This window comes from Labrus bergylta, chromosome 14, assembly GCF_963930695.1.
Source record: "Labrus bergylta chromosome 14, fLabBer1.1, whole genome shotgun sequence".
NCBI lineage: Eukaryota > Metazoa > Chordata > Actinopteri > Labriformes > Labridae > Labrus > Labrus bergylta.
In genome coordinates, this window is record NC_089208.1 from 21,832,733 (window position 1) to 21,854,850 (window position 22,118).

General features: G+C 42.6%; 3 protein-coding genes across 3 annotated transcripts; 1 reads left to right on the forward strand and 2 right to left on the reverse strand.

The window, feature by feature from the left end:
• Nucleotides 1-736: 736 nt before the first annotated feature.
• rnasekb (ribonuclease, RNase K b) lies at nucleotides 737-5,249 on the reverse strand. Its single transcript, XM_020633378.3, has 3 exons — nucleotides 5,040-5,249; nucleotides 3,300-3,382; nucleotides 737-1,443 (listed from the first exon to the last, which is right to left on the reverse strand). The coding sequence occupies exons 1-3, from the start codon at nucleotides 5,115-5,117 to the stop codon at nucleotides 1,299-1,301; spliced, it is 306 nt and encodes a 101-aa protein (XP_020489034.1). The 5' UTR covers nucleotides 5,118-5,249; the 3' UTR covers nucleotides 737-1,298.
• Nucleotides 5,250-5,346: 97 nt separating this feature from the next.
• Nucleotides 5,347-9,417, forward strand: c14h17orf49 (chromosome 14 C17orf49 homolog). The gene is made up of 5 exons (XM_020633377.3): nucleotides 5,347-5,669; nucleotides 6,164-6,258; nucleotides 6,764-6,865; nucleotides 7,326-7,657; nucleotides 8,787-9,417. Exons 1-5 carry the CDS (start codon nucleotides 5,649-5,651, stop codon nucleotides 8,849-8,851), a joined length of 615 nt encoding a protein of 204 aa, XP_020489033.1. The 5' UTR covers nucleotides 5,347-5,648; the 3' UTR covers nucleotides 8,852-9,417.
• A 1,288-nt stretch (nucleotides 9,418-10,705) lies between these two features.
• LOC109996025 (P2R1A-PPP2R2A-interacting phosphatase regulator 1) lies at nucleotides 10,706-22,094 on the reverse strand. Its single transcript, XM_065962714.1, has 9 exons — nucleotides 21,339-22,094; nucleotides 20,819-20,903; nucleotides 20,669-20,725; nucleotides 20,283-20,329; nucleotides 20,142-20,199; nucleotides 18,987-19,051; nucleotides 18,855-18,910; nucleotides 18,614-18,698; nucleotides 10,706-17,267 (listed from the first exon to the last, which is right to left on the reverse strand). The coding sequence occupies exons 1-9, from the start codon at nucleotides 21,437-21,439 to the stop codon at nucleotides 17,144-17,146; spliced, it is 678 nt and encodes a 225-aa protein (XP_065818786.1). The 5' UTR covers nucleotides 21,440-22,094; the 3' UTR covers nucleotides 10,706-17,143.
• Nucleotides 22,095-22,118: the final 24 nt, after the last annotated feature.

The window sequence follows — 22,118 nt, forward strand, 5'->3', positions numbered from 1 at the left end:
ATCCATGGAGCGCAGCGCTGTGTGTGTGTACATGTCCAACTGTGTGTGTATGTAGAGCTCCTGCTGTGTCGTACTGTCTCTTGCTTCCGCACTGCCATAAGGCGATGTGAATGCACAGACACCATTAACACACCGTTGTAGAATAAATATGAATGTCTTACAAGCGTAATGACAGTGGAGCTTCTTTACGATGCTGGTGGAGAATTGTAATATGAGAGGAGATACTTACATAGATGACTATGCCTAAGTGGTTTCTCCTATTTCAATCTTTAAAGGAGCAGTATGTAACTCTGACACCTAGTGTTTAAAATGGGTACTGCAGTCTAAATTCTAAACATTGTAGAGAGCTGTCTCCCCCCGCTCCCTCTTCTCTAGAGTCAATGCCATGTGGTGAACACTGAAGCTTCAGTGTTTATCCAGCTCTGCATCGGTCTGTAAACCTTTCTGTGTTCTAACCTCTCTCCATTTTTCAAAATCATCTCCAATATTGATCCTAGTTTGAGCACGTTTCTGCTCGTGGAGCTTATTAGAAACATGCAGAGGCTTTTTAGGTCGGGTACAATCACTTCTATCTGAACCACTTCTCTTGCCTGCTTCCATCACTGCAACACCTGTTGGTTTGCCACCAATTTCAAATCAAATGTAACCCTATTTAATGTGTACTAATAGTTTGAATGTGCAGCATGGTGTTTTGTCATTTAATATTCTCCTGATTTTAAACAGATGAAGACAATGATGTTTTCACACACACTTTTGACTTTATTGCAAAGGTTATCCACAGTCATAGTTTTGCACTTTTATCCACAGTAGTATCACAAACAGCCTGAACACATTTCACCTTCACATCAATCAGAGGAGGAGCTTCGATGTGAAACTGACGTCTTAGCATGTTTGTTTGAGCAGAAGATAAAGATCAGAGATGAAACAGACTGAAGGAGTTGTCTCCAGAAAACTTCATCAAGGTGAATCCTGACTCAGAATCTGACGTTTGCTCGATTGATTGATTTCTTATTTTCTGTTTGTTAATTTAAATCTCAGTGCTCGGCTGCTTTCGTGGATAACCTGCTCAAAGGAATTATGTCACATTTCAGCAAACAACAACAACAAACATCAGAACAACAACAAAGACATTGAAGGGTTTGAACTTTAAAATAAATAATTCTGGTATCGGCCGACCCTTTGACCACATCCAACATTTAAAACACTCTCCAGCTGCTGATTGGTCCGCTTTAAAGGAAGTAATGTGACATGGAACGTGGGCAGGAAGTGACCTCCAGCGGCTGGCGGCGTCGGGTCGTTTATGTGACCATGTACTCCTGACGTTTGTTCAGCCGCACCTGGCAGAGCGACACGGCGCCCACAGCCACGTAGATGGCGGCGGCGATGAAGCAGTTGATGCCGACCTGGTTGTAGAGACTGTAGATGTTCTGAGGAGGATTTTTACTGCGGAGAAGAAGAAGAGATGAGTTCCTGCGACGCCACCTGCAGGCGGATTTTAAGTTCTGAGACTTTAAATTTTTTACCAACTATTAGACATTTTTGTAAACGTGACCTCTTTTTTCTTGTGGAGTACGACAAAGTGAGGTCAGAGGGTAATCCCAGTCTGTTGAGCCTAAAGTCTGAGTGTCACGAAGCTGGCTCTCTTTTAACCTAGCTATCACCATGGTAACCGCCTCTTAGGAGCTGTTGAAATCAATCATTTAATCGATGCATCGCGATGCAGACTAGAAGATTAATGCATCGATGCAGGGACAGGACGCAATCGATGCTGACAAGGGTTAGAAAAAAGCATCTGCCAACCGCTAAATGCGGTTGTTTTGCGCAGCGTTGAGTGAGTTTGTTTTACCTAAACACACGCGGTGGTGTGTAATGAAAGTAACGTAGGCTAACAGAGGGATTTGTGACAGAAAACAACGTAAATTGAGTCCTGCTCCTGTGCTTGCTGACTTTATGAGCAGAGTCAGCTGGTCCTGCAGGCTCAGACCACAGTGCTCCGCTGCAGGCTGAAACGGCTTGACTCGGTGTCTCTTTAGCTGACCGCAGCACGGGTTAGCATTGTCATGACAGCTAAAGTTGTGTTTAAACTGATGCCTCGCTGTCTTAAGTCCCACAGTTACACACAGTGACTTAAAAACATCTTTCTCTGCTCTAATAAACTAAACACACAAAAACGTATTATTGTTACCTATACTGTAGGCTACCTCTATAATGTATTAATTTTAACTCACAATGTAAAGATATTGATAATGACATTGTTGTCTAAATCACTTTATAAATTATACAAAAGGAGTTCATATTTATAAGACTGTTTTTCACTGTTTATGAAAAAGTAGCCATGTGCAGTAATACAGAAAATTGAGGATGAATCGTGATATCGAATCGAATCGTTGACTGGATAATCGTAGTCGATTCAAATCTAATTGTGAGACCAGTGAAGATGCACAGCTCGAGCGACTCTACACTCATAACTAGTCAGTACCCTCGTTTTATGAATGGTTACCTGGGAGCGTTCTCTGATCCTCGGCTGCAGGAAGACGTTTATGGAAACTTTTGGAATCTGAACTTTAACGTTTGTGATGTCCCAGGACGAAGCGGTGCGGTCGCAGTAACACATCCTGTACGCAGCACACATTCATTATTCGCTCCGTCATCATCCGGAGGCTCTCTTCTCCATTTGTTTTGGGTCAAATTCAGTCAAATTAAATCTGCTGAGTTAGAACAATGAGGACGTTTGTTCATAATATCCTCAAAGTCAGCTTCACATGTTGAGTTTGACAACAGAGACGCAGATATTAAAACGGATTGGACTTTAGTCATCATCACGTATTAAGAAGTCAGCATAATTCATGTTCAGCTTCCTAACTTCCCATCATTTAGCAGAAATCAGGAGAGCAAACTGAGTGAATGAGCTGTTAGCTTTAGACTGAGATCATTGACAAGAAGGGACTAATAAGCAGCCAGTATGCTACTAGTTAGCATGCTAATAAGCAGCTAGTTAATGGTGAATATTGTGACCTTCATTAAAAGTGTAACTGATGCGCGGTCAGAGCCTGCAGCAGAAAGATTGCGTTATTTGTGGTACCTGATATCTAACCGGAGCGCCAGGCTTTGTGGCGCCCGTTTACCCAAAGACAGACTATGAACGAACTGAGTACGATGAACTCGCTTCATGATGTTCCCCTCTGGACTGTGAGCACCGTCAGGATACAAAGCTCAATCTAAAACAGAGCTTGAACTTGAAACTCTTTGTTGGTTTCATTTGTTTAGAAGATGAATATCAGACGGATTAAACGACTCACTCTCCACGAATGTCCTCCTCGGTGAACGGGACGTCCTCGATCAACACGGCCGACTTGGCGCTGAAGAAGATTCCCAGCATCGCCTGCAAGAACAGAGAGGCTCATCATGAGGCTTGGGGACAGAGCGGAGGACACACAGCTGAAATGTCACTAACAGTTTAAATCATTAATTAGATTCCAGTGTTTCCCCTAGGTTGGAGTTGTAGCAGCGGAGGTGAAGTAGAACAAAGTTAACGTTGCGTGCAATTTTTTTAATAAGAGTTATTAACAGAGCCGGGAGTCAGAAATTTACCGAAGAAAATGAATAATTTATTTAAAAATTTGAGTCAGAAGCACAAATTAGTAATAATGTTAGTTTCTAAGGACATAAACTGGAGCCCAGCAGCGGAGGTCATATTTCAGCAGCTGTGCACCTCCGCTGCTAGATGCACAATGGGGAAACACTGGATTCATACTGTGGTCAAATCCATCCGAGCAGACGGTTACCCGCCTCATACATACATTGAGAAACATTCATCAGAAACATCTGAAGGCGATTCAAACAAACCCTTTCAAAATGTTTCACATAAATCATCAGACTGATCTCTGATGAACACAGCAGATTTTAATTATTGATATATCAGCTGAAGACATTTTTCAATCAACTGCTAGGCGCTGCGCTTTTGTAGCGGCTAAGCCTGAGCGATATGTCATAAACTTTTATGACAATCACGATAGAAAATGTAATATCAGTCGATATCGTTATCATTTTATCGCCCAGGCCCAGTAGCGGTGTCTCCACCAAAGCAGCGTTTTCTTGATTTGACTCTGTAGTTCAGGGTCACTCTGAGTAACAACCTGACCTCATCATCCGTTCACACAAACATTTGTGTGTTAGTCATGTTTGTGTGTTTACCCCTCACCGTGCTGAAGGAGGAAGAGTATTACATTCACGTGTTGTTTCATTAGAAAGACACACTGCCAACTACTGGCCTTGCATGTGTACCACAGTGTTAATGGTTGTTTTTGTTGATCGATGTGCAGGGCGGTTCTCATTAAAACATTGTTGTCAGAATGCAGGTGTTTTTTTAGAAAAAAATAAAATTGACCCTGATTTATCCGAGATCGTCGTCGTGTAAACGCAACCTTAGAAATTAGATAAAAGATTCTTTGTGTGATGTTTCAGTTTTTCTGACTAACACAGCTGTCGTTGGAAAATCTGACTTCCTTAAAATCACATAAGGATAAAAATAGAAAGCACGAGTCCTTTTCACAGTTCCTCAATTAAATTAGCGATCAACAAGTTGCAAATGTGTTTGCACAATTCAGACAGTACGCAAGTTTACCTGCAATGTTAAGTTATTCAAAGAAATACCAAATAATGATCTATGACTTTTTGTTGCCATGGTTTCTAAAGAGGTTTCAATATTGATCGATTTGAACTAGAATCGAAGAATCGCGATACTCTTAATCTTAACACAGGCACCAGATATTCAGCTATGTGTTGATTAGCAGAGCAGTAACATTATAAAGCCTGTAGGTTAAGCTGGGCCTGCTTGGTCTCCGTCTAGTTACTGAAACAGACTTTATGATTAATACTGAGGGCTCGTGATGGCAAACACCTGAATTCAATTGAATCAGCTTTAAGTCGAGCAGACATATTTGGTTTATCGTTAAACCGTGATAGTCCAGGTGAATGGTTCTCCAGCTAAAACATCATGATTCCAGGAAATAGCCCACACCCGCTGCCATATGTCTTACCAGCATTATGACTCCCCAGATGCTGATCACGATCCCGCACGCGGCCATCTTCGGCCCGCAGAACAGAAGCGACGGCATGTCGTTGTCCGCGGTGTGATCGATTAATCAGAGAGTTTATTTTATTTGGATTCAACAAACCGAGAAATGTTCCATCGAAGGACGACAGAGCCCCGCAGTCAGCTGATCCTCATCACTCGGCTTCAGTCGACAAAATTCGGTAACTGTCGTGCCACGCAGAGCAGCGGCCAATCAAACGTTCAGAATGACACGCCCCGCCCTTTCCTGTGAGACTGACCAATGGCGTTGAAGTCTCAAAGTAGCGCAACATTTCCTTTATTCCGCCTGCCTTTGTTGTCCAATATTTGTATATATTTTATTAAATATGTAACTAAAATGTATTCCGCGTTGATTTAAAGTGCCTATTCGGACGTTAATATCCTAAAGTTTCGTTTTTGTTTGTTTGAAATCTCCCGCTAACGACACCGAGCTACAAGGAGCTAACTTTAGCTAGCAGCTAACTGTAGCTAGCAGCTAGCTTCGTGTGTTTTCGTTTTGTTGTTTTGATCGAAGAGGAAGTTGAAAGAAGATAAACTCGACTTCTACACCGAGATGACGTCAGCCTCTGCAAAGGTAAGTCACCTGGGAAACAGAAGAGTCACCTAGGAGAGAACAAGCGAGCAGAGAGCTGCACGCAGAACCTCATTCAGAAAACATCATTTAACTCCTCATCCAGTGTCCTACTCTCATCTTTACAGAAAACTGTTTTACATTGTTGTATTCTGCATCAGTTCAGTCTATTTATAGAATCGGTATGTAGTTAAAATCTATTCAATCAGCTTGATTGGCCTGAATGTGACAATATTGCCAAAGCATATCATGACAAATAATTATATTAATTTAGAATAATCTAATTCAATAGAATCAATAATGATATTACAACAAGAGTAATGATCGTACATTCTCGTGAAGCATCAGTGGCCTCATGTTTAAAATAAGTTTCAGACTGTTTCCAACCCCTGGACGAACAGACACTGATTATGTTATTTAAAAACATCATTCAGCTGTGAGGTTCCTGTTGGCTCTTTTAATCCTAACCTTCACTCTCTCTCTCCCGTTCTCTGCAGGTGGGCGAGATTTTCTCTGCAGCCGGAGCTGCTTTCACTAAACTGGGAGAGCTGACCATGCAGCTGCACCCGGTGTCCGACTCCAGCCCTGCAGGGTGAGACACACACACACACACACACACACACACACACACACACACACACACACACACACACACACACACACACACACACACACACACACACACACACACACACACACACACACACACACACACGGAGCAGTCCTCTGACATTATTTGGATATTTTCAGGAGTGCAGGTGTTTAAAGGGCTTCAGAGTCTTTACTGCTCTCTGGACATAACTCATTCTTGTACTCACATCCTCTTCGCTCCGCGTCTTGTCGGGAATTTTTTTTCCACAAAATGTAAACATACAGTAAACAACATCGGAGCAGTGTCGGTCATACAGCGACCATCGTCAACAAGGACAGACATGCAGGGCTTTTGTCCTCTCCGGAGCTCACAGCCAGGTGGACACGGGGCCTTACTTCGGTTTTAATTGTTGAATTTATTGTGATGAAATCTTAAACTAAGGAAGGTCTTATCGTGTGTGTGTGTGTGTGTGTGTGTGTGTGTGTGTGTGTGTGTGTGTCCTCAGAGCGAAGTGGACAGAGACGGAGATCGAGATGCTGCGTTTAGCGGTGCGTCGCTTTGGAGACGACCTGAACAACATCAGCACGGTGATCAAAGAGAGAACTGTGTACGTCCTTGCCTCGGGTTCAGCTCCTTTCAAAACATGTCTCTATGTGTTTTCATGTTTAAGATGTTTTTTATTTTTACTCCTACAAACCTCCAAGAACAAAGACCACAGCTGTCTTCAACATGTCTGCTGACCGTGTTTCATCTGATGTCCTCTTAAACATTTATTATCTTTTCTAACCCAAAACGTCCGGTCGAATATTTAACATTTAGGTTTTAATGTTGTCAGAAGTTCTCACTGATTTCACTTCCGACCTTTTTATTGGCTGGGATCAGTTGCTAGGCAACAAGCAAAGACTCCACACAGTAACTGGTCCTGAACAAAAACTGTCAAACGGTAAATTGTTGTGTGGCCTTCAAATGAACTCAGGATTTTGTTAGCTTTGCCCATGCTAGCTGTTTCCCTCTGTTTCCAGGCATTATGCTAAGCTAAGCTAACGTCTCTGTGTTTCCGCCTGCAGCGCTCAGATAAAGAGCACGGTGAAGAGGAAGCTGTACGAGGACAGCAGAGTCCCCATCTCTGAGTCCCCAAAGAAGACGGTCAAGAAAACCTCCGTCTCCATGACAACGGCTCCGCCCCCGGCTACCCCGGCAATGATCGCTGGGCCAACCTCGCAGGTCGTAGTGGCAACAGGCATGCAGAGCAGCCCCTCCATGGCCCCGCCCATAAAGAAACAGAAGACGGCGGACGTGACGTTGAGCGCGCTAAACGATTCGGACGTGAATAGCGACCTGGTGGACATCGAGGGGCTCGGAGACGGATCAAACAGCAAGAAGCTCAACTTTGACCAAGGTCAGTGTGTCCTCGAGATTCCTCGCTTTGAAACAAGATGCACGAGTGGCGATTAATCGTGATCATCAAATCGATTTGAATCGTCCACATTCCTGTGAGAAATCGTTACATCATCGAAAAAAGATCAAATAAAACCGTTGAACGTGACAGAGATGAAATGGTTAAAAAAGAAACATCACACATCAAACTGAATGTTGCACCAGCAGAGCTCAACACTGAGCGCCCACTTTACCGTCTGCTCTGGTTCTGGAATTGAATTCCCCCATTCAGATCCTCCGTTGACATTTTACAAAATCCTTATATCATGGAGATTGAAGCCTGTAACCATGACAACCAGCTTCACCAATACTCATGACTATAGTTATGTTTGATTCAGCGTTAAAAAACAGAGAAGAAGGGCAAAGGGACAAGACTGTGTACATGTTTTTGTTCTGGAGTCAAGGAACTACCCATCCCACAATGCATTGCAAATGATCCCTCTTCTTAAATATGACTGTAGTCGTTATCGTGTTTATACTCTTAATACACGTGTTGTAATGTCTTGTAGAAACATTGCCATGGTATCAGCGAGCTCCACCAATCAGAGACGTTGCTGTGACACTCCATGATTGTGGGTAGTGTAGTTCTTTCCCCGACTTCCCCGTGAATAAACCGTGTTTCTGTTTAAGCGAGGTTGATATCAGACGATCTTGTGTCTCCTACAGGAGCATCAACCATCGTTTCACCCTCAGGTAGCTCGTGGTCTGTCTACCTCTGATAGTTATGACATCATCGCTAATAATTAAATCCACTATGGAGGAAACAAACAGGATTTTTACTTCCGGAACCAAACTGTTGAGCTCTATTCAAACAAACATGAATCTGATTGGCCGACACTCATCTGCTCGTCCTGAATCATTCATCTCACTTTGTGAAACATCTTTGTAATCTCTCAGAAGTTATTTTGACACTCGGAACATAAAAACATTTCAAATTCAGTCAAAAGAAAACATTTACTCAAATCACAGAAACAGGAGATCGTGTTAATCTTGCAGTATCATTAAGTATGTTTACATTTTGAAGACTGACGACCCCTTTCAGAGCCTCAGTTTGACCTTTTGAATGTAAAATGTTTGTTTTTTTTCCACAGAGAGTCTGAACCTCGACTCCAGCCTCATCATGAACTCTAGTGACCTCCCACTGCTCTCCCGCTGACCTTCTCCACATCTCGTCACAAAAACAACACGTTTTTTATTATTTTAAACACGTTTATGTTTCACCCGTTACCTGACGCCCACCTGTCGATAATTTAGAAACAAACAGAAAATTATTTTTATTTTAAGTTGAATCCTTTTTAAACTGTCAGGAGTCACATTTCAAACGTTTTTTATTTTAAAGACTCTTTGACGGAGGAGCTGCAGGTTCATTTTTCTATGTGAAGAAGAATCATGTTTCATCAGAGATGAACAAAAACATCCAGAACTAAACGTTTGGAAGAGAGGAGTAGCTGCAGATGAGCTATCGAGGAAGCGTTTCTCCACTTGGACTCATGTCAACATCATGTCAGCTTGACGCTCCTGAACATGTCACTCAAGAGTCATGATGTTCTGAATCGGATGCTCTGTAGTTCTGTGATTGGTAGTTGGATCCTCGGCCTGCTGGTTCGAGCCCCAACGAGTGTAACGTCACGTCTTTCTGATGCTTTGTGATCATGATCGAGCTGCAGAGTTTGGATTTGAACATTTTATCGTCCAGTGAGAGTAAAAAAAAAACTGAAAACACTTCATGTCGTATTTTCTTGTTTGTTTAAAGGTTTATTTTTATTGTAGAGACAGGACGGAGGAGACGTGCAGGAAAGGAGCTACAGGTCGGACCCGGGCCGCCCACTTTGAGGACTAAGTCCTCTGTACATGGGGAGTGAACTAATCACGCGGCAACGTGTGTTTGTTTTTTAAACCTGTCGTTAGTGTTGTAGTCAAGATCACACTAACCAGGACCCAGACGAACCCGCGACCAGAGTGCTTCGAGACCGAGACAAGATCATAAATATCACTGAAAAATCATCGTCTTGTGTTCAGGGGGCGTGTCACTCACCGTAACACCAGGAAGGTTGCTTCCATAACCGGGGGATAAAAATCCTACAAATTACTTGAAGTTATTTGTTCTTTTAAAAAGAGAAGTTTTCCTTCTGACTTGTAAAAATAGCCGATCAGTGGAGGTCTTGATTTAAAATCTTAGTCTCGAGACAAAGACTGGTCTCAGTACAGTTGATGAAATCTGTTCGGTCCTTTGCTGCCCTCTGGTGGCAGAAAGACAAAACTGCATGAAACAGTTTTGTCTCTGATGTAATTTAATCTGTCATAAAAAAACAAACACCTGATTGATTAAATTTAGCTGAAGCTGAAATATGAATTTCTGGCTGATTAAAGTTTAAAAAACAAAACGATGAATAATTATTTAAAGGTTAAATTAACAAACATTTCGACCGTAAACGGGAAGTAACCGAGACTTCTGTTGATTAAGTGTTTTTTAAAATTTTTAGTCAGATGTTTTTAAAACTGTTTAAACACTGAAAAATAATAAGGGTTTAAATCTTTACATTTTTTTATCTTCTGATTTAATCTCCTGAGTATTTTGAACTTTCCATTTTTTTATTTTTTTTTAAGTTTACATTTTACCGTCTGTTTTTTGGTCAAAATCCCAGAAAATACTCATTTAAAAAGTTTATATTGTGAACGTAAAATCGTTGGTTTAGTTTTCAGTCATGCCCTCTCCCCAGAAACGTCTTCCAGCTCCTCCTGAGGGACTGAGGCGTTCCCAGGCGGGATCGAGCGAGCTCTGGGTCTACCCCGGAGTCTCCTCCCAGTTTGCCAGGAAGACCTCTTGAGGGAGGCGGGGCAGGAGGATCTCCTTCACTCCTCACCTGGAGGGAACAATCCACCATTTTCCGGAAGAGAAAGAGGGCCTTGGAGTTGGAGGTGACAGAAGAAATAAACCCATGAGAAGTCGACGCCACAAAGCGAAGACGTTGACCTTCAGTTTGTGATCAGAGGTGAAAGAAGGAAGACGTTTGTGTTTCTGATACAGGTTTTCTTTTATTGATTGTTTTCATAAACAATGATATATTTAAAGATGAACAGACTAAAAACTAAAACGTCTTTTTCTTTTTATAGCCACGAGGGAATGAACGCTCGAATATAGACTTTTTATTTTACACTTGCATAAAAATACATCATCTCATTTCTTTAATGTCGAGAATTTGTCCAAAAGAAAAAGAAAGAAACTATTTACAGTCTGAAAATACTTGTGTGAATGTTTGTGTACATGTGCTTTTAGTTCCCTTTTTTTAAACTCTAGAAGCCCTTTATTTTTAAATCCATCGTCACTCTGGAAAAACGTTAAAACTCGTCGGACCCAAAATCTGACCAGGAGAAAAGGTCGGCTGGTTTCTAAATTTTAATAATGCAGCAGATAATAAACGCTTCTGCACGTGTCCACGGCGCCTTGTAGTTCAGCGTTCTCAGCCCCCATCGCCCTGAGTGCTTAAACGACACGCTTGTCAATGTCACGTCATCCTCATCGACGAATCAGAATGAAGAAGGGGCGGGACTTCTGATATAGCTTTGTCATCAACAATGGCGGAGGAGACACTAGTCTGACTTGTTGTCTTGGTGATACTTCCTTGAATCAAAGCAATAATTTAAAATTGACAAACGCCAGGGAGCGTGTCCACGGTCCCCCCTAGAAATCTGATTTGCCGTCCCAGGTGCCACCCTAAGAATCCTAAACTGTGATTTGCTATTTGACCTGTCAGAGGCAGGACTTATGTTTAAACCGCCTATTAGGGGACAGATGCGCAGTTTTACAGATTTTCAAACTTCTGTCTCATGACCACAAACAGAAAAACAGCGAGAGCAAAGCCCACTTTACTGTCACAGCGACTAAAACCTTTACGAACACTCGTTCAAAGATCTCTGACATCACGTGGAGAAAATACAACAGAACTTAAAACTTTAAAATGTTCAGAACAGGGAAGCTATAACGTAACGTGAAGCGAGCTATAACGTAACGTGAAGCGAGCTATAACGTAACGTGAAGAAAGCTTTAACGTAAAGCAAAGTGAGGAAAGCTTAAATGTGACGTGAATGAAAGAAAGCGCTATAACGTTAAATTACAAACATTTTTACCAAACGTGACTTAAGGTGGCGTCTGAAAACACGTTCATGAGGAAAAGATTAAAACAAAGGCGGCTGAAAGTGTAGACAGCTAAAATTTCTAAAGAATACATTTTATAAATCAAAAACATTTATTTTAATATTTTGTGGTAATCAGAGATGATGTTTCCGAATTTTAAACTTTGTTGTGAATCTAGTAAAATATAAAACAATATCGAGTTTGATACCACGGCAACAAGAACAGAAGTCCGACCGTCGGGTCGTTCCTTGTTTTTGTAAACATGTTTTAGACATTTTAAATTTCGGTTGATTGAAACGTTGCCAAACAATTTGTGCAACTTCGACTGTTCAGGAGTTTGTCTTCACACTCATTTTATGAAAGGAACAAAACATTTTAAAGTTCAGGTTCCTTTCAATAATCAATGTTTTTAAACTCGGGGTATCAAAGTATCGATCATTTTGACAACGGGGAATGAGAAAAAACCACGAGAATAAAAAGTTTTGTCAATGCAGCCGTTGGAGCATCGGTGTTAAAAAAATAAATTTGCATTTTGCTGAAGATTTTTTTGGCTTAAAAACATTCATTCTTTGAAGCAGAAAATGTGTGCAAACTGATCACGTTTAAATCCAGCGATATAAAGAAAGTCTTCTCTCTTCATATTTAAAACAGTTTGTGATGCGACTGTGCAAAGTTCAACACGATAACATAAAATAAAATAGTCTCAAAGTTAGAGTTTGTACGGATGTTTGATTTGGCAGCGTGTCGTTGTTACCTCTGAGGAAAGTCTATCCTGTTTCTGACCATTTAAAGTCAGGAAATTCTTCAAAAATAAGAATAAAATACTGTTTTAAAATCTTTAAAGGTCACATATTCTGTAAAATACACTTCACCATGTTTCTCTAACACTAATCTATGTCTCTAGTCTGTCTACAAACCCCCCAATGATGAGAAAAGTCCATCCTCTCCGTCTTTAGCCTGCTCCACTTTTCAGAAAATGTGTGCTCAAACAGGCCATTTGGAGATTTTCCCTTCATGACATGGGGCAGTAACCCCTCCCCCAGGTGGGTGACACTCCCACAGGTGTTTGTTCTGCCATCTGAGTCTGACTTCTCACCGTAAACAATAGGACATGGAGCGAGAAAGACCGAGACACCCGAGCCCTTCCAGAGAGGGGGCGTGGCCAGACACAGCTCATTTACATTTAAAGGTACAGACACAAAAACAGCCTGTTCTGAGCAGGGCTGAAATAGAGGGGTTTATAGACATGATCAGATACAGGATCAGAGTGGATTTAGAACGAGAAACTTCACACACATGTTTTGAGGAGCTCTGAGACTTATTTACACTGAGTTGAAGAGGAGGAGGATATGTGACCTTTAAAGCTAAATTCTCAGCGGGAACCTTGCTTCAGAACAGGATAGACTCGTAGAGACGGTAACAAGTCAAGAAATAAAGCAAGAAACACAGAAAAAGCAGCTATATTTAACAGCATTTTCTTACATGACAATGCGTTTTCATGATCATGTAACCTAAAAGATTAAAGTGATCTAAATAGAAATGTGCAAAGTCGTGACAGAAACAAAAGAAAGAAATGACGTCAAATCTGTCACGGCGAGATTTGGAAACATTTTGAAGAAGTCAGGTTTGTGTTTGCAGCGACCCACGCTCACTCGGATGTTTACATTTCAAAAGAGAGGGGGGCGGTAGAGACACTTCTATAAAAACAGCTTATTAGAAACTCTATGTACAAACATATCTCACAGGTGTGTCAGGTGTGAAACAAGAACAGGTCAAACTTCCTGTCGATGAATCTGATGGGATGGAAAAATAAACAGCCCGACCGACGCTCCTCTGAAATATGACGACATTATTAGGCACGATGATGAGTGAACATACAAAACTGTACAATACTGTGAAAGTGCAAAAGTTGGAAGCAGAACTGCAGCTCATTTAAGACCCCCCCCCCCCACACACACACACACACACACACACACACACATAATAATCACCTCTGACGGAACAGCAATGGCTACAAGCTTCTGTGATTTGTGCTAAATATTGCGACTCAGACCAGTTTCCTCAGTGCAAACTGAGGAGGAGTTTGATTTTTAAGGAGCCTCGGAGGGGACATGAGCTGTTTGGAACCAGATACTCTTGGTGGGAGTCAGATTGTTTCAGGTAAGTGCTAGAAAGTTTCTATAGAGCTCTGAATACCGGGCGTTCCGGTTCAGTTTGATTCACTATGGTACATTTGTCGGTTTCCACCGTCCAAAGTTTGGAAGGGTACCCAAATAAACGATCTGTACCTTCCTACTTTTTGCTACCCTCCTGTTGGGGTGTCAAGCCGACCGATCCGACTCTAGACACAAGACTAAAGTTTCTAGTGAGTGTCAGATCGTATTTAGTAGCCCTGTTCAGACCCTGAAATGTTTCACCTTCAATCTAAATGTGGCGACGGTGTAATGGGGGTCTGTTCGGTCTTTGGAGGTAGTAACAGAATCTGCGCTAGAAACAGAATCTAGCGCAGCGCTGTGTGCGTGCGTGCGTGCGCGCGCGCATGTCTGACTGTGTGTGTGTATGTGCTCCCACAACGCTGAAACGCAATGTGACTTCACAGACTGGGACACCAATCATAAGCCAACGTTTTATCATTGTGAGCTAGTTTGATTCTAGTAGAGAAGGTTATTGTTGGCGCTACATACCTTTCTACTGAGTGCTGGATAATAAGTGCTGGATAGTTTTTTTTTTGTTGGCTCCAGATAGTGTCAATGAATTTAAAATAGTTTGGACAGTTTCAGGTGAGAGTCCAATAGTTTCTTGCTGATGCCAGGTCATTTTGAGGCGTTCAATGTCATTCTGTTAAGCGCTGGATAGTTTTGACTGAGTGTCGGGCAGTTCTAGCGCAGACCAGACATTTGTAAAGAGGTGTAGGTTGTCCTCTTGAGCATTGATTGTTTCTGGTGAGTTTCTGGACAGCGACGGATACACTCCTGTGAGTCAGATAGTTTTCTAGTGAGCAGAAGTTATTTACGAGCGTTAGTATCTTGAAGGTGAAGAATAGGATTGATAGATTTTAGGTCGTTCAGTGGGGGATAGTTTGTGCTTAGAGTCATGTCCCCTCTGAGGCTCCGTAGATATGGGAACTAAACCGATGACGTATTAACAGGACAGCTAAAGCAAGGAAATGTTGTCAACACGGTTATTGTGCTCATCTGGATATTTTCTGATAACTGTTTGGAACCTGATATGGAATATAAATGTACATAAGTCCCATCAAATAACTGATGACATTGGATTATTGCCCAGCCCTCGGATTATCATTGTTCTGTGAAATATGAAGTATTAAACCAACGTGCTTTCTTGGTATCCATCGAATGTGTCTCTGACTAATCACGTGAGCTTTCGTGAACTGCTCGGCAGAAAAAATCCAAACAGATTTCTGAAGGACAAGGCGGCTGATTTCAAGTAAAAAAAGACTGAAGACGCTCGAAGAGAAAACAAACGGAAATAAAAGAAAAAGTAAAAATGTTAAAAAGGGCAGAGCGCGTCCACTTCCTGCAGATTTAATATGTACAATCAAACCCTGCAGGCTGAAGAAAACTGAGCACTTATAAGCTGCTCTGACTGTCAATATTCACATATAGATACATTATTAACAAATTACACCTCAGTTCCTTCACTGGGAGCCAGTTATTAAACCAGTCTCTCAAGCTGGGAGGAAACCAAACATCCAACAGAGGAACCATCGCTAACAAACATTCGACAAACGTTTGACAAATAACTGATGTCTGTCGGGTTCCTTCTGGTAAAACCAGAAGTTTCAGTCAGGTGGACTCAGTCGACACAGACGAGACTTTTTTCGTTAAAACACAAAAATCTTCAATGACTGAAACTTTGTTCAGTGGCTGAATCTCAGGTTTGTCCGGTTGAGCTACTTTGGGCTCAAACGTACCGGACAAAGGTTCTCTAAGACAGAAAGCTACAACCCCTTCATGTGGATTCTGAGTTTGGACAGGGACTGTTTGGACGTGTTTGCTTGGATATTTGGGCTTCTGTATATTTCATAATTTGCATTGTTGATAAAAGATGCAAATTCATGAGCTTAACCCTGGTTCACTGTTTTGAATAAGTGCTAGTAGAATCATTAATCCCAGCAACTTTAACTGCCAAACTTCCGAAATTTCATCAGATGGATTCGACTCGATGGAAAGATCGATACGTTTACATGTGGTCCAAAACCTCCACGACAACGTGGGAGTATTTCCTGAATTTCCGTTCAGATCCTCGACGTGTCAACTGGATCGCTGAAGTTGGAAGCAGATCTTCCAGAAGTACCTCGATGTCTTCGTAGATACGTTTAATCTAAACACTTCAAATGTTTCTTCATTTCCTGTGTTTCTACATCTTGATTACAACTCAAGACCTTATAAGAACTCAGAACAGTCGACCAGAGATAATCTGGCGCTTCATACAGAGCATCGACTGATCGGTCAGACTTCAGCTGCAGCCTCATACAGGCAGCCCCAGATGTGAATCCATCGTCAAGAACAGGTTTTCTCTGTGCTGCATGTGCACAAACATGTACAGCAGTTTGGTGTTTCTGTGCTTACTTGATTTATCCTGCTTCTGTACGTATTGAATAACAATTAGCTTGTTTGATCCTTGGGTCTGCAGAGAGGTTTGGTTTTTTTTGGAGGTGTGCTGTTCCCCATGTGCTTCCCAGAGTTCCCCCAACACACCCTTCTGTCAGTCTGAATCCGGCTTCTGTCTGGCGACACAACCAGTGTGTCCTCGGTTTCACAAGATTCATGAGTCTTGCGATGATGCTGATGATGAATCTTCTGTAAACCTTTCCTTTGGGCGTTGGATTTAGGGTTATTCCACAACTTCAGTCAGATGATGGACTCACAACTCTAAGGCCACACATTTGACAAATCAGATGAAAGAGTCCTTCTCCCCAATCACAGTCGACCGCTGACTCTGAGGGTTTAAAATAAAGTAACGGCGCCGTTATTCCAACTAACCAACAAAAAATGTCCAATAGCCAATCAGAAACTTCAGGAGGATTTACTTTCTGAAGCGTCTCTGAACAGAAACAGAAACTTCCCATGGCAGTAAACCAGCTCAGAGAGCAGAAAACTTAATTTCCTGTGATTCTTCAGTGGTCGCAGGAAGAGGCGGGACTTACAGTGATCCTGGCGATTAACAGGAGCAGAAATAAGGTGCGATCGGCGTCGATGTTCATCGTGGTTTTTCTGGAGCTGATGCTGGTTGTCAGTCTGCACCCACAGTGACAGGGTCAGGACTCCGGGTGAGGAGGATGAGGAGGGTTTAGTGTCCGGGGTGCTGGTGGGAGGTAAATGGGGTGAAGGCAGGGGGAGGAGAGAGAGACAGAGGGCTGGACTGAGGACTGACGCCCCCTGCTGGCGGAGAACCTGCCGCCGTCTGGGAAACACTGAGTGGAAGGAAGGAGAGGCAGGAAAAGTGAGTTTCATGCAGATTTCGATTTCTGTAGCAAAATAAAAGTCATAGACACCAAATACGATAAACTTGCTTTTTTAATCCACAAAAATTGCAGGCAAACTACTACATATTGTCTAAACTGATCAAATATGTTGGCAATGCTTCGCTAGTGACATGTTGGGCAAATGTGTGTGCAATTTAGAAAATGTTCTCCTCGAGTTAAAACTATGACTAAAGATTTGTAGTTTGTCTAAAGCTTCGGTACTTTTTGATATATCGATCATTAAAATGACAGCGCTTGTATAATTTTTAAACACGTGGTATCAAACAGTTGTCACCCTTACACTGTGTCCTAACAGCATGCGAGTGTTGGATAACACGTTGCATCGCGCACAGTCTCATGCTCGCTGTCCATGATGTACCCATTCATTTAGACCGAATTAATCCCAAAGGGCAATTCAGTTCCAGAGTCCACCCAGACCATGCAAACATTTGCAAGAAGACAACAAATGGAGTTTGTCAGAGATAAAACATGACAATCTTTGCTCTGTGAATTTCAGTTTCTCCATGCAAACAGTATGACATCTAGTGATTTTATTTTGAAGGTGGACAAACTGAAGCGTGGTGCTTTTATTTTGAAGGTGGACAAACTGACGTGTGGTGCTTTTATTTTGAAGGTGGACTGAAGTGTGGTGCTTTTGTTGCATTAATTTACCGACACATTGGTAAAAACGAGTTTACGAGTGCACGACTTCCCGACTTGACGTCAGAATCGTCATCAAATGGTGGACAAAATAAGTTTTGTTAATGTTAACATACTTTTCATAAATTCAAGTATCGACTATCAAATATAACTTTTAACAGTTACATTTCACTGATCTTATTCTTCGTATCATAAACGCTTTTTTTTGCTGTTGTTTCAACATTCCAACTTTCCGAGCTGAAATCATGTGAACAAACGACTTCCCAACTCGGAAACTTGGACCATCTGAGCAGCACATGAATGCAGCATTTGTAACGACGAGCTGTTGAAGCTTGTGAATAAACGGCTCGCAGTGAGCTAAATAGTTTTTCACCGTGTTGACACAGGTCAAAGGTCAACGTTTTAATCCTGTTATCTCCACTTTGTACAACAAGCTAACGACCTAACGAACTCTGCTGAGTGAGGGAAGTGAGCGACTTGTAGAGCCCTCTCCTATTTCATTCCTCGTCTGTCTACACGAGCGACAGAGAGGAAAATAGAAACATGGTGTCAGGGTCAATAGAATCCAGCTGATTTTGTCACTGACTCGCGTTGCGTGCAGTTAGGACAGGCTGTCAGTTCGAGGTGATCCTCACCTAACTGTGTAGCTGCTCCTGTTGGCCGGATCTGTTACCCCGGCAACAAAGAGCTTCTTAGGTGGTCCATCTGACTCCACCCCTCCTGAGGAACAGAGGTTCATAAAAGTATAAATATTTCTGACATTACTAAAGAAGGAAGGACTCAAAGGAGAGTATTAAACCCACATGTACCAGGTCAACGTTCAAACGCCGTTAACCTGACCACGAGGTGGTGTCATATTTGCTGGCTGTGAATTACCTTTCCTCTTGAGTGGAGTTAATACAGGCCACCTCACAGTGGCGCTGACTGCTGGTCTGTGGACAGTAAACAGGTTTGTAAGAACACAGATTCAAACAGAAGCTGCATCTTAACACAACGTGATGCACGTACCTGAACCTCCGGGTGGGACTGGGGGAGGAGTTAGGGGTGACACCGCTGTCCTGTGACTGAAACCACTGAAGAAGAAAACAATGAAAACAGAACAGAACTCTCAGTTTGGATCCTCTGAAAACTCTTCTTTGATACTTTGTGATACCACACGTTTTAAACGCTGTCATCTCTGTTCTTTTACTGATCCATGGTATCCAAAAGTACGTAAGCTTTGGAAAAAACTATTTCATGAGACAGGTAGGAGAGCAATGAAAACATGAAGCTTCTTGGAATTAGATGGGATCTTCTTAAACCTCGCCTTAAACCTCCAAAGCGGTTAAACAGCGTGAACCCTCTAGTCTAAAGTCGTGTTCCCTCATGCAGTCCTGAAAATATCTAGAAGCTTTTTGGAATGCTCCCAAAATCTTTCTGATCTGGTTATTCACACATGATCCTCACAGCAGGGGGGGGGGGAGGGGGGGGGTCTCCTGAGGTAAGACAGGATGTAAAAAGAACGACGTGGAAGTTGCAGATAAAGCATCAGAGTCCTCAATACGACGCTATAATGAGAATATCTGTCTTTCTATCAATGCTGAACTAAAGAGTGGAGAAGAACATACTGGAGAACAGGAAACATAATGCAGCAGGTTCATTAGGGCACAGAGATGGTAGAGGTGGCGTGCAGACAGTCTATGGTCGTGCAGCGATCACAGGGAATAAACGTCACCACCCCCTCCCACTCGCTCCAGGTGAATTCTCCTGATTATATCCTGCTGCGTTCTCACATCAGCTCACTCTGACTTTCTGCAGAATAAATACGAGGAGGCTGGAGGACAAACTCCGGGTGAAGAGAGAAACATTCAGCTGTTTGTGTGCACATATGACGCTCAGCAGGAAAATATCAGGAGTTTCTGGAGGTGTGAACAAGGATCAACTGTTGTGATTCGGGTTAATACTGAATAGTTTGATGAGTTTTGATCTGGATATGAAACCTAATTATTAGTAAAAGTATTTCAGTTTTCAACACCTTAATCTCTCTCTGAGTGGTGGATTGGATTGTTGTTAACACTACATTACCCATAATCCATTGAGTAATTGTGCTCAATGACAGAAACAACATCAAAAAGCATCATAAAGAGAGCCGGTGAGTTCAAAATAAGGTCAGGCGATGCTCACCACTGATGCGTGATCGTGCCACTGACTGACTGGAGGAACTGGGATCAGACTGGAAGCACTGGGAGAGAGCGAGAGAGAGATGCAATTAGATATGCTGGATTCAAACTTCAATCAGCTGAACACTGAGTTTGTAGAATGTACCTTATTCTCTGCAGACTCCCTCTGAGCATCATCTCCATGTTCTCCTCCTGCATCAAACACAAACAGCTGTTGGTGAAGATTCACTTCCTGTCCTCACTAAACCCGACATGTTAACTAGTTCGTCTGTGTCATTGTTTGGCTACCATAGAAACGTGAGGCTCATCTTAACTAGCAGAGCATACATACAAACTAACCAAAACATAGTGTCAGAAATTAGGTTTGAACTTGATGTGACCAATCAGAGAGCGGCATTTCGGCACAGAGAGCAGTGTTACCTCTCGTGTCTGATCGTCTCTGAACAGACTAACGTCAGGAATAACTTCTGTTCTCCGACGTTCATCCACAAACTCTAATGTTGGTACAATCTGACAAAGCATCATCCTCACCTGCCTCTTCTGGTCCAGTCTGTCTCCGGTCAGAGAGAAAGGAGAGAGAGGGACGAGCTGCAGGAGAGGAAGACATAGAAACGATGGATGTGAGTGTGGGGAGACTGGACCAGACAGTAGACGTAGAATCAGTCGGTGTGATCCACTGACCTGTGAGGGGCAGCTGGGGTTGATGGACACACTGCTGCGTCTGTACCGAGCTGACGTCACGGGACTGAAGACCGCCATCCCATCACTGGCAGGAGGACATGAAGGAAATATGAGACATGAGGAAATTAATAACATGTTTATATAATATATAGAGAGAAAATAACTGCTGAAAATACAGCTTAATTATGACACATTCATTTAAGCTGTGGCCTTTAAACTCAGCCTGTACCCACCTGTTGTACATTCAAAAATGAAATCATTAATTAATACAAAAACCACATTTCAATGAGATAATACGTATTTTAAGCATTCACAACTCTTGACCTCAAAACCACTTATTGTTTACATTTATTGAGTATATGTATCAGAAATATGCAAAGAAGATTAGTAGCTATACATTGTAATAATTTATTATTAAACATTTTATAAGTTGCGTATGGTTTACTACGAAAAGGTTGGTAAACACATTATTTATTTTTATGAGGTTTGGTGAGTCACATTTGGGTGTAATACCACTGACCTGACGCTGGTGATCATGGGGGCGCTGTTAGATCTACGGAGTGCCCCGCCTCCTGCCCCGCCAGCTGCGCCTGCGCACTGGTCGACTTCCATCCGTTCCATACCTCGGTACGAAGGCCCGGCGGTGGAAGCGCCGACTGCCGGCCTCCGACCTTCAGACGGCGGCGTCGGGCTCTACTCAAGCCCGGTGGAAGCCCGACCCGCAGGCCTCTCGAGCAGCTAACCGTAGAGCCGCTGAACACGGACGCTGTCTTCTCTCTATCGCATTTCCCTCACAAAAAAGACCCTTATCCGTGTTTCACTGCGGGGGGCGACGTCATTTATTCCCCGCGGATACGCTTCACTTGCTGCCGTTTCCAACGCAAATTTAACGTCTGCGTAAAAACGAGATTATATACAAACCCCGCGAAAAAACACTCGAGACAAAGTTTAGTAAGGACATCCGGTTAAAACTCACCCGGCTGTCCCGGCTTTGCGGGGAAACTTTTAATTCGAGTCCGCACAGGTGACGTGACTTTTCGGATTAGCTGTTGAGCTAACTTGCAGTGAAACCTCCAGATCGCAAAACCGCTAAGCAGCTGTCCGAAGAAGTCTCACCCGGGCCGGACACACAGTCCTCACACGGGCCGCTCACACGGTTCCCCCCTAAACGCCGATCAGACCCCTAGAAGAATCCAAGAAAGGCGGAAAATAAACAGTTTGAAAGATTTTTTTAACAACATAGTCCTTGACCAAATAGAGGTAGTTCACCAACTGTGAAAACAACGCCGCCGTCTGGTCA